The sequence below is a fragment of the Amblyomma mixtum genome, chromosome 3 (assembly GCF_055824585.1).
Source record: "Amblyomma mixtum isolate Tamu chromosome 3, ASM5582458v1, whole genome shotgun sequence".
Classification (NCBI taxonomy): domain Eukaryota; kingdom Metazoa; phylum Arthropoda; class Arachnida; order Ixodida; family Ixodidae; genus Amblyomma; species Amblyomma mixtum.
The window spans coordinates 18,584,617-18,599,256 of NC_143014.1; the positions used below are offsets into that span (position 1 = coordinate 18,584,617).

The 14,640-nt window shown below is 45.2% G+C and overlaps 1 protein-coding gene across 4 annotated transcripts in view; it reads right to left on the reverse strand.

Moving 5' to 3' along the window:
- The window catches only part of Rox8 (TIA1 cytotoxic granule associated RNA binding protein Rox8), a 142,258-nt gene extending 129,594 nt beyond the window's left edge, over positions 1 to 12,664 (reverse strand). For 3 of the 4 annotated variants that reach the window (XM_089578291.1, XM_089578290.1, XM_089578289.1), the window contains exons 1-3: positions 12,594 to 12,664; positions 12,487 to 12,518; positions 12,272 to 12,368 (exon numbers count right to left, since the gene is read on the reverse strand). In XM_089578291.1, the coding sequence (XP_089434417.1) occupies positions 12,272 to 12,368; positions 12,487 to 12,518; positions 12,594 to 12,605 (141 nt within the window). In that variant the 5' untranslated portion in view covers positions 12,606 to 12,664. Of the gene's footprint in view, positions 1 to 12,271; positions 12,369 to 12,486; positions 12,537 to 12,593 lie in introns of those variants that run through there. The other variant, XM_089578288.1, reaches the window with a different exon arrangement.
- Positions 12,665 to 14,640: the final 1,976 nt, after the last annotated feature.

The window sequence follows — 14,640 nt, forward strand, 5'->3', positions numbered from 1 at the left end:
CATTTGCAGTTGCCAGATCAGCATGAACATGAGAGGTTTTACAGCAGTATCCGTGAGGTCATACTTTGGTCAAACCCCAGTTTGTTTTGTAATTCTTTCCTGGAATATTTTGAGAAACTATTATAACTAAGGGAGAAGTATAATGCGAAAGTCTACTGAAAATGTTGACAAATCCTCTGCAGTTGGCCTTCCCATGCTTTGTTCAAAAGCAGTTATACCCTTCCCCTTCTTGGACCCCTTTTGTCACATGTGGTGCCAGAATGAATCAGCCCTCACAGACCGCCCATGCTAAAGTGTATACCATACGCGACACCCCAAACATACTGCCCAAGACAACTGGCTCAAGATTCATTGCTCGGGCTGACAAACACAACAAGCAGACCATTTATAAGGGTAGCGGATCGGGCTAGTTGGTGCAGATTTGACATTTTCAGAAGCGCTAAAACAACAACGACGCAGAGGGAACAGACAGGGACGAGGCTGACTCTTTTGCTGTGTGTCAACATGGACGGCACCGACAAACGAGACCTGCTTGTCATCGGAAAGAGTGCGAGGCCGCGTTGTTTTAAAGGCACCAAAAAGCTTCCTGTGAAGTACGTTGCCAATTCAAAGGCTTGGATGTCGTGTGCCATTTTCGCTACATGGATGAAGGAATTTGACAGCGACATGTGTCACCAGAAAAGGAAAGTGTGCCTGTTGTTGGATAACTGCATGGCCCACTACGTTGCAGAGGTCGAGCTGACCAGCGTGGAGCTCCGCTACTTCCCCCCAAACGCAACGTCCGTGGTTCAGCCCTTAGTTGCGAGTCAGCGCTTGTAGTGTCTCCTCTCTTTTCTGAGTTTTCTGTCTTAGTTTGCGCTGTTTTTTCCACCATGGATAATTAATAGCGTGAGGTGCGCATACAAGCGTCGAGTCGTTGACAGAGTTCTCCTCAACCTGGAGCTGAAGCGCGAGACGAAAATAGATATTTTTATGGCGGTTGAGATGGCGGTGGCGGCTTGGAGAGCATTGAGGCCGTCGATAATTGTCAACTGCTTCAGGACTGCCAGTTTCGGTACACTAGGCCCTGAAACTGCCGAAGCTGGTCCGGACTGCGCGAGCGCCGTGCACGAGGATGCAGATGCCTGGGAACACCTTCACTCAGTGGATGAAGTGCCCACAGGCATAACTTTCTCAGACTACGTGAACGCCGACGCAAACGCAGTCACAACGGAAGTTTTGACTGATGCCGATATGTTGCGGCTTGTAGGAAGCGTGAAGGGAGTGACGGCTGAAGATGCTGCCGACGACCCTGCAGGTGCTGAAGCTCCCGTGCCGACACCAGGTCAGGTGATGGATGCTCTCGATCTGCTGCGACATTTTGCCGGCGCACACGAGGGGACGGAAGACGCGCTGGACGCACTTCAGACCTACGAGAAATCGGTGCGGCCGTTGCTCACAAAGCGCACGCAGGCAAAGATCACCGACTTCTTTGGCGGAAAATAAATTTGTAGCCCCCTCGGGCCTTTCTTGTTGAGTAAGAATTTTTGTTGTTTTTTTTTTTCATATGCACTAGCGGCGGCGGTTGTTTCCACGGTCCGCAGTTTCATTTTGGGAGCATTTACGCTTCACAAATATGATGCTGCGGTAGCTTTCTGGATGCCGCCAGAAATGCCTCATTCAATTTAACGAAGTTCTCGATTTAACGAAATAATTCACGGCTTCCCTCAACTTCGTTAAATCGAGTTTTAACTGTAGTGCCGATAAGCAAAATAATGTCATTCCCTTATTATGCACCACTTTGAGACAATTTTATATATGGCACTTGGTTCTCAGCTGTTGATGCCTGAACACTTTGAGTTTTATCCCTAAAAATATAACTGATCAAAACCTCGATAATTGCATTCTACACAAGATTCATGGCAAATTTGTACATAAAATGCATAGAAATGCAATATTTGGCCCAAAACAAGAAGTCAAGAATAACAAAATTTATTAATATTGTTTGCTACTACTGTGAAACCTCGTTATAGGGAACAAGTAAAATTAGTAAAATAATAAAATAGCGAAAAATCATAACAGCAGTGCAATCCAGTCACTCAAGGGACAGCAATTCTGGCAATCCTTACTACAGGAACGGAGAAACGTTTCGCAAGCTTCTGACAGCGTTTCAAAGGAGCATGCGACTATTCCAAAGGCCGAAAAAAAAAAAAAAAGCGTCAGGTTGGCTTGCACAGCACTGCAAGCGCAAGTTGAGCGCCGGCTATGCTGGCTTTCCCGCATTACAGTAGTGTCGCATGGAAAGCGGTACATCAAAGCGAAAGCTATAGCTGTTTTCACCACCAGCTGACATGAGTGCAGGATTGTTCCTGCAAGCTTACAGCCACCTGCGCTGCTGCTCCCAGGGCGCTGGTGACAGATGCCAGAAGCGTGAAAGCGTGCTGACTGCAACCCTACATACTGCTGTTGGTGAATGAGAGATGAAAGTGCATCACCACCAGTCACTCGTGCAGTGCGGCGAAGCCTGCCGCCTGCCATCCGAACGGCACAGTTTGGCACTGGGGAGTTCGATATATCCGCTTTACTGCCAACCACGTTCAATATATAAATTGCATGCGTTTGTCAAAAACATTTATGAACGATTCGATATAGCCAATAATTCATAATATCAGAGTTTGTTATATCGAGGTTTGACTGTATTGCAGAAGCCCACTCTGCAAGAAAATTGAACAAAATGCAGGCTAGGGTGCCGTGATACCACACAGAGCTTTAGAATTGGCTCGCATCATACATCTTCCCCCCAGAGTCCTAATTTATGCGTGGCATCCTCAAGGTGAGCTTTCTGGGCGGTGATGCCACCCTGCCTCAGCTGCCTGCTTTGATGACGAGCCGAATTATTTTCCTGTACATTTTGGAATAACTGCATAAAATCTGATGAGTTGGCTGTGCTTAGCTCCAACGGCGTGCGCCTGAACCACGGCTTCAACAGTAACAGCAAAACTGCCTTCCGATGGCACAAGGACGCACTCCACTGCTGGAGTTGCTCGCCATGGCGAATGTGAACGACAGAACGGACGTGGGCCAAGCTTCACTGCAGTAACGCAGCCCCAAAAGCTACGAGAGTCCGTTCCGCTTCTTGGCCAACTCATGGAGGGTAAGTTCGCGCCGTCTACAGCCGCAAAATCAGACAATTTTGAGAGCTAGGAGTGCATTAACCTAGTCGCCATTACGTTTATGATAATGTGGTGTGGTTTGATTCCCCTAGTGGTCCGTTAACTCTTTCTGTACCATGGAGAAAATGACCATTTTCCGTAGGTTTCAGTACATTTTTTTTTCTGTAAAAAATATTGCATTCAATATTGATTGCAATACCCAAAAACAGAGCTGAATAAAGGTGCTTTCTATTAATATACGTTTAAAGAATAAATTGCATGTTGCAACAAAATATTTTATTTGCTAAAAACGAGACTTTAGAAAAAAAATTCAACAAAACTTGCAAAAACACGCTTGTATTTAAAAAGAAAAAAAAATGTTAAAAATTTTCTGAAATATGCAAAATATTTGTTACTCTATTGGCCACTCTCTACAAATAAAAATCATTTCTATCTTGAATAGTATTGTTGCTACAAAACAATAACTGGAAACCCTATAGTTGTGCATCGGAGCGCGGCCGCCTGTGTTTCAGGCTGGTTTCTATTTATCACCGATGTGAAAACTGAACCATCTTCAGCACCTTACAACATTTTCAGGCTCGTTGTTGCACAGGACGTCGATTAAATCACTCGCAGATGAAACGGAGTCCTGAGATTTGCTAAGTCTTAGAGCGCGTGCCGCGCATGCGGAGGCTGTCAGGCGACTTTGATGTTACCGCATCTTCGGAGTGCGTTCAAAAAATGCCGTTTTGTAGGGGCAAAAAAAACTATATCGGAAACAAAACTTCAGTTCTCCGACTACAAGCCAGATGCGCATCGTGCCTGCAAGCAACGCGGAAGGCTCCGAAGTCGAGCGGCGAAGGCGTCATCTGCGGGCAACATGGCTGGCAATGAGCGCAGGTCCGCGTCTTCATTTCTTCGCAGCGCGTTAGAAAGTGCCCCCTCGCGGGACAAAATAAAACTACATCGGAAACAAAACTTTGGTTCCTGGCCTACAAACTACATCTGCAGCGTGGTCATTAGCAACGCAAAAGGTTCTGAAATCTGGACATGAAATGATCGTTAGTGGGCTAACGATGCTCAATGGGCGCAGTAGGGAAGAGTCAAACACGTGATAACATCCCATGGCAGGATGATGTATCTCCTACTACAACTCATCACATCCCATGAACCACTAGTATAGACGGCAAAACACGTCTCAGGATGTCCGAGCTGCGCGCTCCAAGCCGCTCAGGGCTACGCGCATACGTCTAGGGATAGCACCTGGTTCGAGAAAGGCCAGGTGTGAGCCTGGGCAGCCAAACTAATATCACTGCCGCCTTGTTTTGTCGCCAGAAGCGATGATGACGTGATAAAATGTTGGACACCAGAGCTTCCGCACACAAAAAAGAAGCCCACCAATCTGCGAGTAGGCGACTGGCAATCGCCGCCAGTTGTGCTGTGCATGTTCACTCGAACCAGGCTTTATTGCTAATGAGCACCGTGTGTGTTCCAGACAACCATTTTTCCCTCTGTACATATCTATGCTTCCAACAGAGCACGAGATCCATGCAGTTTTCTTAACATGAATTCATCCAATACGCCACATGTTTGGGGGGGGGGGGGGGGGGGGGGGCATTACTTGGACATCTGCACCCCCGCACTGCTGTTCACTGGTGTCCTGCCTTCAAAATACCGGGAAGAAAACATGGTTGGGGCAGTCGAGAATTTGTTCTCATTGCTGTCTACATTAACCCTTTGAGGGTCGAATTTTTTAAAGAAACCTTTCCCAGATGGTCAAATTACTTTATTGCGGAATCTGAATGCACAAAATCAGAGTCGTAAGAGTCATCGCTGTCAAGAGAAGTGGCAGTGCGTTCGGCCGTATCGCCACTTTGCCGTGCATCTGAAGAATTCGAAGGGTACTTAGTAAACAAGAGAGCGAGACTACCTCGTGAGCGTCGGTGTTAAACAAGCTAAGTGCAGCGCCAATAAAGATGGAAATCAACTTCTGCAGCCCCTGCGATAAAGATAAAAATCAAGTTTCGCGCACCTCTATTGTGATCACATGGTGCAACCGAAACCACGACATGCGGCAGCTAGAAATCAGTGCATCTCCGTAAGAAGGTGACACACTCAAATTTCAAACACTTCTCGTAAGTCCTAGGGGGTGGCAGCACATCCCAGTGAGCATTAAAACTATTCCAAAAACCTTGTGGGACCGAAAACTGCCACCGCACATATACAGCAAAAACCCTCAATGGACCCTGTGCATTGTCACCCTGTACACTGCTTGGACAACAAGTTTGCATATTAACGAGGCATAAATACATCCCCTAAAAACTGTTGTGCTGTGTTGGGTTTTGTGGCAACTAAGGCAAGCTCGAGGGAGAGATTCTGCAAAAAAACAGGAAAAACATGGGGTCTAAAACGTTGGTTCGCACCACCCAGAGGGAAGAGACTGCAGAAACTGCCATAGCAGAAGCTTTAAACAAGGCTGGGTAACCTCAGCAGCCATCCATGGCTGGGCAAGGATCTTGAAATAAGTAAAGCAGTGGGTGAAAACTGGAGATAATTTCTGGAGATAATCTGTTTCGCTTAAAAAGCTAAAAACACAAGACATGCCAACAATTACATCAACACCTAAGAGCAGTGCTGGGTGAAAAGGAATGCATTCATTATAAAAAGTACTTTGTTCCGAGTTGAGATATCCTCATTTTTCGCAAACTGGTTTCTCTTGTTTTGTCAATAGGAAGTTATGTGCGTCCAATGCAGAGATGACATAAAACGACTTCCACAAAACGTTCCTGGTGCAAACCGGTCTTGCATTCTAGCAGGACAGGCTTTACTAAATGCAGCTTGTTTATTTCCTTATCCCAGGTTGTCTGCCAATCAACCTTCAGATTACTGTGTATTAATTTCATGCAGTCTCATGGGGTATGTTGACTTCCTTTATTTCACGACTGTGAGCTTGTGCGGCACATTTTCTGGCTCTTCCATTCATATCTATTCCAACATGGCTCGGCATCCAGCAGAATTTTATCACATGCCCCTGTGTTGTGGATTTTTCTATGTTGTGGATTATGCTTCCTATTATGAGTTCAAACTGCATTTCTGAAATGGTGGGCCGTGAGCAGGCTAAGTGAATCCGTGTAGACTATGCTGTTTTCAGTACTGTTATTTATTATTATGCCTACAGTTACAGACTGCATAGCATTTGGCAGCAAAAATGAATGCAAAGTTTGGCAGCCTTGTTATTTTTTACCATTTTCCTTGTACTGCTGCACTTCCGACATAGTCTGCTGTTTTGAGGGTCAGTGCAAAATTCTGTGTAGTGAATATATTTTTCTTGTAGTGCCAGGTATTCCTGGAATGTGTGTTCATATGGTGTTTTTCTTTGGTACAGCCGTCCCACTGTATCCCACATACAGTGGGACGGCTGTACCATGGGGGCAGCGGGTTGTGAATTGAGGAGACACCAAGAAGAGCATCCAGTATTTCTAAGTTTTGGCAACTATCCTCAAAGTGGAGAAGCAGAGGTCTGATTGACTGAACTTTGTTGTTGAGCAGTGTGCTGTAGGTGCACTTTGTAACTATCAGATAACAAACGTGTTGGTAGAGACCTTATTTTCACAGTCCATAATTCAAGTCATCGATATTAATGCGGATCATATTAATGAGGCACGACTGTACATGCATAATTTAATGCCTTTTTATGTGTTCGGTCTCGAACACTCATGCACTTAGAAATGGGACTGAACTATGAGAGGCAGTAAGTGGAAGAGTGAGAAGTTCACAACCTGAGGACCAAATGCCACGAGTATGGTTGTAACAACACAACAGCGAGAAAGGGATGTGTTTGGTGGCATAATGCATGCAGGAAATGTCATTACCATGTACTACAAAAACATGCACAGCCCACCAAGAACCCAATACCTCAAAAAACTTCAGGCAGTAACAGAACAACAGGCTCAGAAATAACTGAAAACACAGGGTCTGAAAATACACTGTCTGAACAACAAACCAGATGCGCCCACACAAGCGGACGGGAAAAAGAAAGTGAAACTAACAGGCCAACGTTCCGGGATCGGCTTGCGCAGTTACAGCGTCTGAACCGAGATCAGAGACTGCTACTCGTAGCATAGAAAATATTTGCAGTAGAATTGCGCGCAGCAAGGTTGTTCCGAGCGCACCAGACACCATGCTCTGAGCGTCCTTGCTGTACCCAAGGGCATTTAAAAAATTTGCGCGTCATGGGAAAATTGCAGTCAACAAACTAGATAGCGAAACATCACTGTAACAGCTATAATGAGGAGCTTCGGTTCGCACAAACGGACCGGAAGCAGGAAACTGAACGCACAGTCCAGCATTTCGGGCTCTCATTGCGCAGTTTGAGCTTCGAAACAATACCTGACTATACAACATCGTCGTCAGGGTCCCTGTTAATCGATGCGTCAAATATATGTGGTGCAAACGCAGCAGAATTGCATGCAACAGTGTTTTTTCAAGTGAGCGCCATTCCCGATGTTGACGGCTTGTTCGGAGTGCCCGAAGCCGCACCCCCAACTTCAAGCGCGTCTCGAAAATTGCCGCTTTTTTGCAGAAATATAAACTAAGCAGGAAACTTTAGTTCAATGTGTGAACAACAAACCGAATGACCCAGCAAGTCCGCAGCAGCCGCGGTTGCGCTGCCGTAGTGCTTTTAATTTTTCGATCACCGGCAAATGAAGCACAGTGGCGTGATAACGAAAGAGTTAACAGGTGCACATAGCATGGTGCTCCACTACATACAAAGTTACTTTCATACAAAACCCTTATCTGCCCGATACTAGAATATGACTGCATCACCTGGAATCACTATAACAAACTGGCACCGATTCAAAAAATGGCTTCCATTCTAGATTTCACCGATGACATTTTTCACCTCGTCTGTCTAATGGGACACACTCCATTTTCCTCTTGCGCTGTATTAAACATCTCATATGTGTGCACGCGTTAACACTCCATGCCAGTTGGCAAGTTCCCTTTCGCTTTCACAGTACGCCATGAGTTGCCGACTGTTATAATTGTGATAACATTTTTTTACCATCTCCTCCTGCCACAGCCTCATTTATGGCTGCAGCGTGTAGAATATTTCTGCTGCCCCTTTAGGAAAATTAGGAACGTTTACGTAGTGGACAAGAATTTTTCCATGCAAGTGTCAATTTACTAATACAATTCACTAATTTCCACATAGGAGTGAGAATAATTGAGATGTGGAATATCTCATTCAGGTGCGAATTAGAGGACTATTGACACCTAATTTTAGTAGCGTGCTTTCTTGTTTGAAATGATGAGTTAGACATTAGAATACATGAATCACCGTGTGGTATTCACCTACAACTACTAAATAATTTATATTTGATTTCCTCCCATACGCTGTTTCATCAACCAAGCGACGGCTGTGACGTGTAGGTGGGCTATAGGTCACACGAGGCAAATGCTGATATGCAGTTTTAATGCACTACAATGCTTAACACAGCCTGCTTCAAGAGCTAGCAATGACAAAAACGACACATCCGTTGCTATACTGCAGTTTTTTTTCCATGCCTCACATGTCCTAAATACCAACTACACGCCACAGTGATCATTTGGTCGATGAAACAAATAGTGTCAAGAAAAAATTAAATTATAAATTATTTATTTGTAATCGTCAACCCTCACTTGAGGGTCATGACAGAGAGGAAAAAAAGTAAACAACTGTTCATCTACCCAATATATAAAAGAAATCTGTGATATTCAAATAAATGCACACCCATTTCTAGATAGTCATTAATTACATTAACAAATTAAGACTCAGTGGCATGAGTTTCAGGGAGAAATGAGCAACAAAGGACGTTAGTCGTGCATGGTAGGATTCAGGTGGGAGCTACCTGGAAGTTGCAAATTCACCATGAATTATCGGGTACAATAATTTATTTTTTATCTGCTTTTTACATCTCGTTTTAAGTAACCCTGTGCCATGAGTTTAACATCTGTTACTGAATCTATATTTTGAACAAATGAATCATGCTGCATGTCTTCGCACCTTTTCTATATCAGATGGCTTGGTTTGGTTTATGGGGTTTAACGTCCCAAAGCGACTAAGGCTATGAGAGACGCCGTAGTGGAGGGCTCGGGAAATTTCGATCACCTGGGGTTCTTTAACGTGCACCGACATCGTACAGTACACGGGCCTCGAATTTCTCCTCCAAAGAAATTCAACCGCCGCGGCCGGGATCGAACCCGCGTCTTTCGGGCCAACAGCCGAGCACCATAGCCACTGAGCCACTGCAGCGGCTTTTTCTATATCAGATCAAAAAATCTTCAGATGAGAAGCCCATACTACTGACGCATATTCCAGGGAAGGCCTTACCAGAGATTTATACGACAATAGTCTTTCATTGCCATCCCCAACTTTCCTTTTCCCATGTGCCACCGCACATACATTTTCAAGATGATTGCACCAACTTAGATCATGAGACATTGACACCCCAAGATATATGAAAGTACAAACATTAACCAAATTGTGACCTTCATACTATACTGAAAAGGTAAATTTTTTAAATGCTATTTGGGTAACACTAGTCTTATTGAAATTAATTTGCACTCCCCATTTATTGCACCAAATTGCTAACGCTAAAATCATCAGCACAAGTTTTGATGATAATTTGAAGACATTTCCATAACCCATCATTTTTCGAGGCCATTTCAAAACCAACAAAACAAGTTTCCAAGCAATCCAAGATGGATGCATCGGCAACCCTCCTGTAACCTTTAATTTCTATTCGATTAACAGACAAGTCAGCAGATTCAAGAAAATAATTTTATGATCAGATATGCCATCTATGACCTTTATTTCAAAACTGCTTAAATTATTTGAGAGGAACACAAAGTCTAGCGACTGTGATCGAATCCTAGTAGATTGTTCCTTAGGTGGCCGTAGGAGTGATGTGTATATTAATGTCTAGCGCATCACTTTAAATAACAATAAGCAAAATACAAAAGCAATATACAACGGGGGGATTTCCAGATTTTTGCAGTGAGCATGTGAGGGTGACACCGATTAATTGTGCTAATTCTGACGGGCCCTCGCACACCCATACCGTGACTCCACACTATTTTCAAGGTTTGAATCATTGCTGTCACAATAAGCCTTTATGTAAACCACTCAACACATTTTAGGCACTTTAAAGAAATGGAAACTCACCGGAGACATACCAGAACTACCATTAAACAGAACGGATCGCTGTGTACACTTCGCATGCTGGACTACGCAATATGGTTCAGATGTCAGTGCATTTTTAGCACTCACATCTGTGGAAATTGCGTTTTGTGTAGGAGAGATTTGTTAAGTGTTCGTAGATGCTGCGAAGGGGATATCAAGGAAACGTTTACTTTCATTGTATTTGTAATTCAAGAATTTTATGTTCAGTACTTTCATAGAGTCAACTGTGGCCAAATATTTAATTATGCATCAAGCTGTCATGACAGAGCTCACATCTCCAGAATAATGACGTGGAATTACAAAACATTGCTTTTCAATACTGAAGTTCGGCCATTTCCACTGTTAAGATTATGCAAATGTAATGAAAATTCCTGCAGTCTGGAATACTTAGCTGCAAGACTCATATTCTCTCTCATATTCAAATCACCATTCAAACACCCCCAATTTTTGCATCCAGTAAGCTCAGCTAGCAACACATCAGCCCAGCGCTACAAGCGAGTGTAACCGCCCAAAATTTGCCCCAACAAAGCATAAATACATACTGGCATACCAGAGTATGTGAACAATTAGTTCACGAAGGTGGCTAGCTGGTTAAAAGGGAACTGCGCAAACACGGGAAAAAGGGGAACGAAGCGCCTGCGCTGTGTGTTCCTCTCCTGTGTTTGCGCTGTTCCCTTAGCCAGCCTCACTGGTGGACAAGTAATCCAAGTCATGACTCAGAGCCAATGCAAATCTGAAGGCAACTGCAATGCAGCATCTAGTTCATTATATTGAACTGCATGAGGCACTGCACATGGCTTCCTCTTACAGCATACAACTTCAAGCCACAAATGGCAATCAATAAAACTTGAGAAAAACACAGCATCATGCACAACTCAAAAGTATGCAGACATTTTTTTAAAAGGCACTCATAAAAGCTCACCTGTTAAGTAGCCCAGATACTAGGTATAGTTAGCAATGAGAAACAGGGAGATAAACACTTCATGTCACCTATTTTTATCCACAAGTACTGCAGTGACAATTTGTCATTGCAGTACCTGTATATTTAACAGCTCGCGTTTCAGAGCCACACGATCAGAATCGGTCCACAAGCGCACGCAATCCCAGTTTAGCTGCCACACAACTCGGTACCGGCGTGTTAATAGCGAATGGATCCAGCAATCTCCTATTTGCGAGCACTGCACGCATTAATGTACGCCACCCATGGGCAGAATGCAGACAAAATACCACCAATCACAGAGAGCACAAAATACCGCCCACAATATAGGTCACAACGTCTTAACTAGGAGGAACAAAATGCCGACTAGTCGCGTTACAAGATCACATAGTGCACGATGGAATTCAAAGAAATAACGGGGCTGTTTCAAAGAACGAATAGGCCGCAAACAAATGAACGACAGCTGTCACAGCTGCGGAAACAAGCGCGGCTATCGTGCATGCAACTTATCAAACATCACCGGGTTGACAAGTCAATAATCGCGCGAAGCAGCAATCGAAGCAAGGTCGAGGAAACTGCAATCAAATACCGTTTCCACACTATAAGCACGAGGCGCGCAGAAAAATCGCAACCAGATATATGAAAATGACCAGACCGCTGTTTGAATGGCATTAAAGTCAATAATTCAGTATTGTTAGGCCTAGAATAGTCGGCTAAAGGACTAGGGCGCACGCTACGAACATCAGAAAACGTTGCCTGTACGACGTCAAGTTGGCAGCGCTAAGACAACCCCAAAAATCCGCAACACTACCGTCACGAACTGCAGGGCCTGCCGATAAGCACACACCCTGATGCTAAAATATCGCATCAGGAACAAAAATTAAGGGGATCGCATATTTCGTTAGGGTTAACGCCAGCCAAGCTGACAAAAGCTACCCAAGTAGCAATATACCGAACAAAAAACAAAACATCACTCACCTCGTGAATAATCTTGCAGCCTTTAACTTGCCCCATTTGTCCGAATACAGCTACTAGAAGCTCTTCCGTCACTGCTATGTCGAGGTTTCCCACGTAACTGCAAGTTTTGGAAAGGAAGCGACACGTTGAATAACACATGGAGATCAGCGGCGAACGACCGAGTGCCGGCAGCCAACACCGGACCTAGAAAGTGAGTAATATCGATAAGTACTCACAGTGTACGTGGCTGACAGTCATTACCCTGGTCCTGAAAGTCAGAGAACATGCCATCAAACACAGATCACTAACGTAAATTCACGAAATTTAGAACAATTCCAACTACCTTGTTTGCCATTATGGCGTCAGTCGACTAAACCTACAACCAAAGCGCATGCGCAACGCACAGCATTGTGGGTTCGTGAGCTCCAAGCCCCGCCAAAATGCTGTGGCGCTCTGGTAGCTCTGAATCCCAATAAAGGTTTCGATTTCGGTTCCACGTTAGCACGGCTCATGTTTCGGTTTCCTCGTTGCACGCCGGATGCCACAACAAACCCAATAACAGCTTCATCGCCGGCATGCCACCACCTTCCGCCTCAACCTAATGAAATTCCCAGTAAAAATTAATTAACAAAAGCTTTCACCGAAGGCCCAGAAAGCGCATCTCAGCGGCTGACTGCCGTTCACAACGAAATGGGAAAGCAAACGACAACGTAAATGTTCTCGAGATTTATTTATTTATTTGCAAGCACTGTTAGTCATATTCCGATTACGAAAAACAACAACAAAAGGTGAAAATACAGTCCCTGAGAACACCCGTACAAGCGGTGCCTTGCGTGGGCTTTTAACGCGGTTGTGTCGTAGAAGCATACATCGGCACCATGCGGGGTGGCTCACTTACGTGTGAACTCTCACATCCACTCACTCATACGCTAATGTCCACTCACGTCCGCTCTCATTCCCCCATCGCGAAGTTTGCAGTGCATGTTTCCTTTGCTGACAGCGGACGGGCTGAGAGATTCTCTGTAGCGGCCGATGACGCACATGGGTAGGTGGCCCTTGCGCAGCCTTGCCGAAGTTTCGGCATCATCTCATCTGGAGCAGTGAGGGGAGGTCCTCACGGCGAAGGGAGATAATCCAAGAGAAAGAAGGTGCGCTTCAAGGCAGAGGTGAGCACAAGCTAGGGTGCCTTGATGTTCGCTCGCCTCCGCTTTCAAGGTGGGGACACCTTCTGTACCACCCCGCGCCGCCGTTTCCCCCTCGCAGCGGCATGTTGGGTCCGACGCGCCGGTCGCGTACTGCGCGCTATGTGTGTGTGGCTTGGTTTGTATGCGGTTTCGTTGCGACTGTAAAAATGCGACTGAAGTACAAATAGGCAGCGCATAGTTGTTTCGCTCGTGGCAATAATATTCTGGCACTTCTCAGAGTGATCATGCACGGTGGAATCGCTCAGGCTACACGGCAATCGAAAAGTTATGACGGACTGCTGTGTTCCCCAGCCACACTGAAAAAGGACAGCGGTTATTCGGCCTTCCTTGATAGCGATAACATGGACTATGTAAGAGTCGCCGAATTCCACAGAATTATGCTGAATTTATTGTTTTGGACGCAATGACTGTTCACAAAGCCCCAATTTTATCGGGCATGCAAGCAACGCGCAGGATGACCTCCCAAATATAATATTTTTGCGTAGTTAGCACCTAATTTTCCAACATTCTCTGAGGTTTGGTTTGGTTTGGTTTATTAGGGTTTAACGTCCCAAAGCGACTCAGGCTATGAGGGACGCCGTAGTGAAGGGCTCCGGAAATTTCGACCACCTGTTACTTTTGTCCAGGCTGGGGCCGGACTGAAGTTTTTAATGAACATGTTGCTCAACCCGGTCCAACACTGGCGACGAGGATGGGATCCTCGTTCGACATCGTTGCTGCAGCTGCCAAGGGAAGCTGACATCGCTGGCGCCCACCTGTGCAGCATGGCCGCCACTCCCAGCGAGGCATACATCGAAGTTTTCGACTTGTCCCGCCCCGAGGACTGGGAAGATTATGCACAGCGTTTCGAGTTCTGCCTGGATGCGCAAGGTATTACAGACGGCGGTAAGAACCCAAGCAACCACAGATATCCGTCGGACGTACGAGCTAGATCCGAACGTCCTTTGCCGAGATCGGACGTCCATCGGACGTACGAACGCAATCCGATTTCGGATATCCGTATTCGTACATCAGCTGGACGTACGGACAGTGTCCACTTTTGTATATCCGCATGAGAGACGAGGTGTACGTCCGAAGGATGTAAGGCTGAGTATTTTCCCAGGCCATGAGTATGGACGTTTTTTATTTCACAGAAAATTCGCGTCTTTCGTGTATGTATACTGTTTTATTTACATCAGTTGGAGG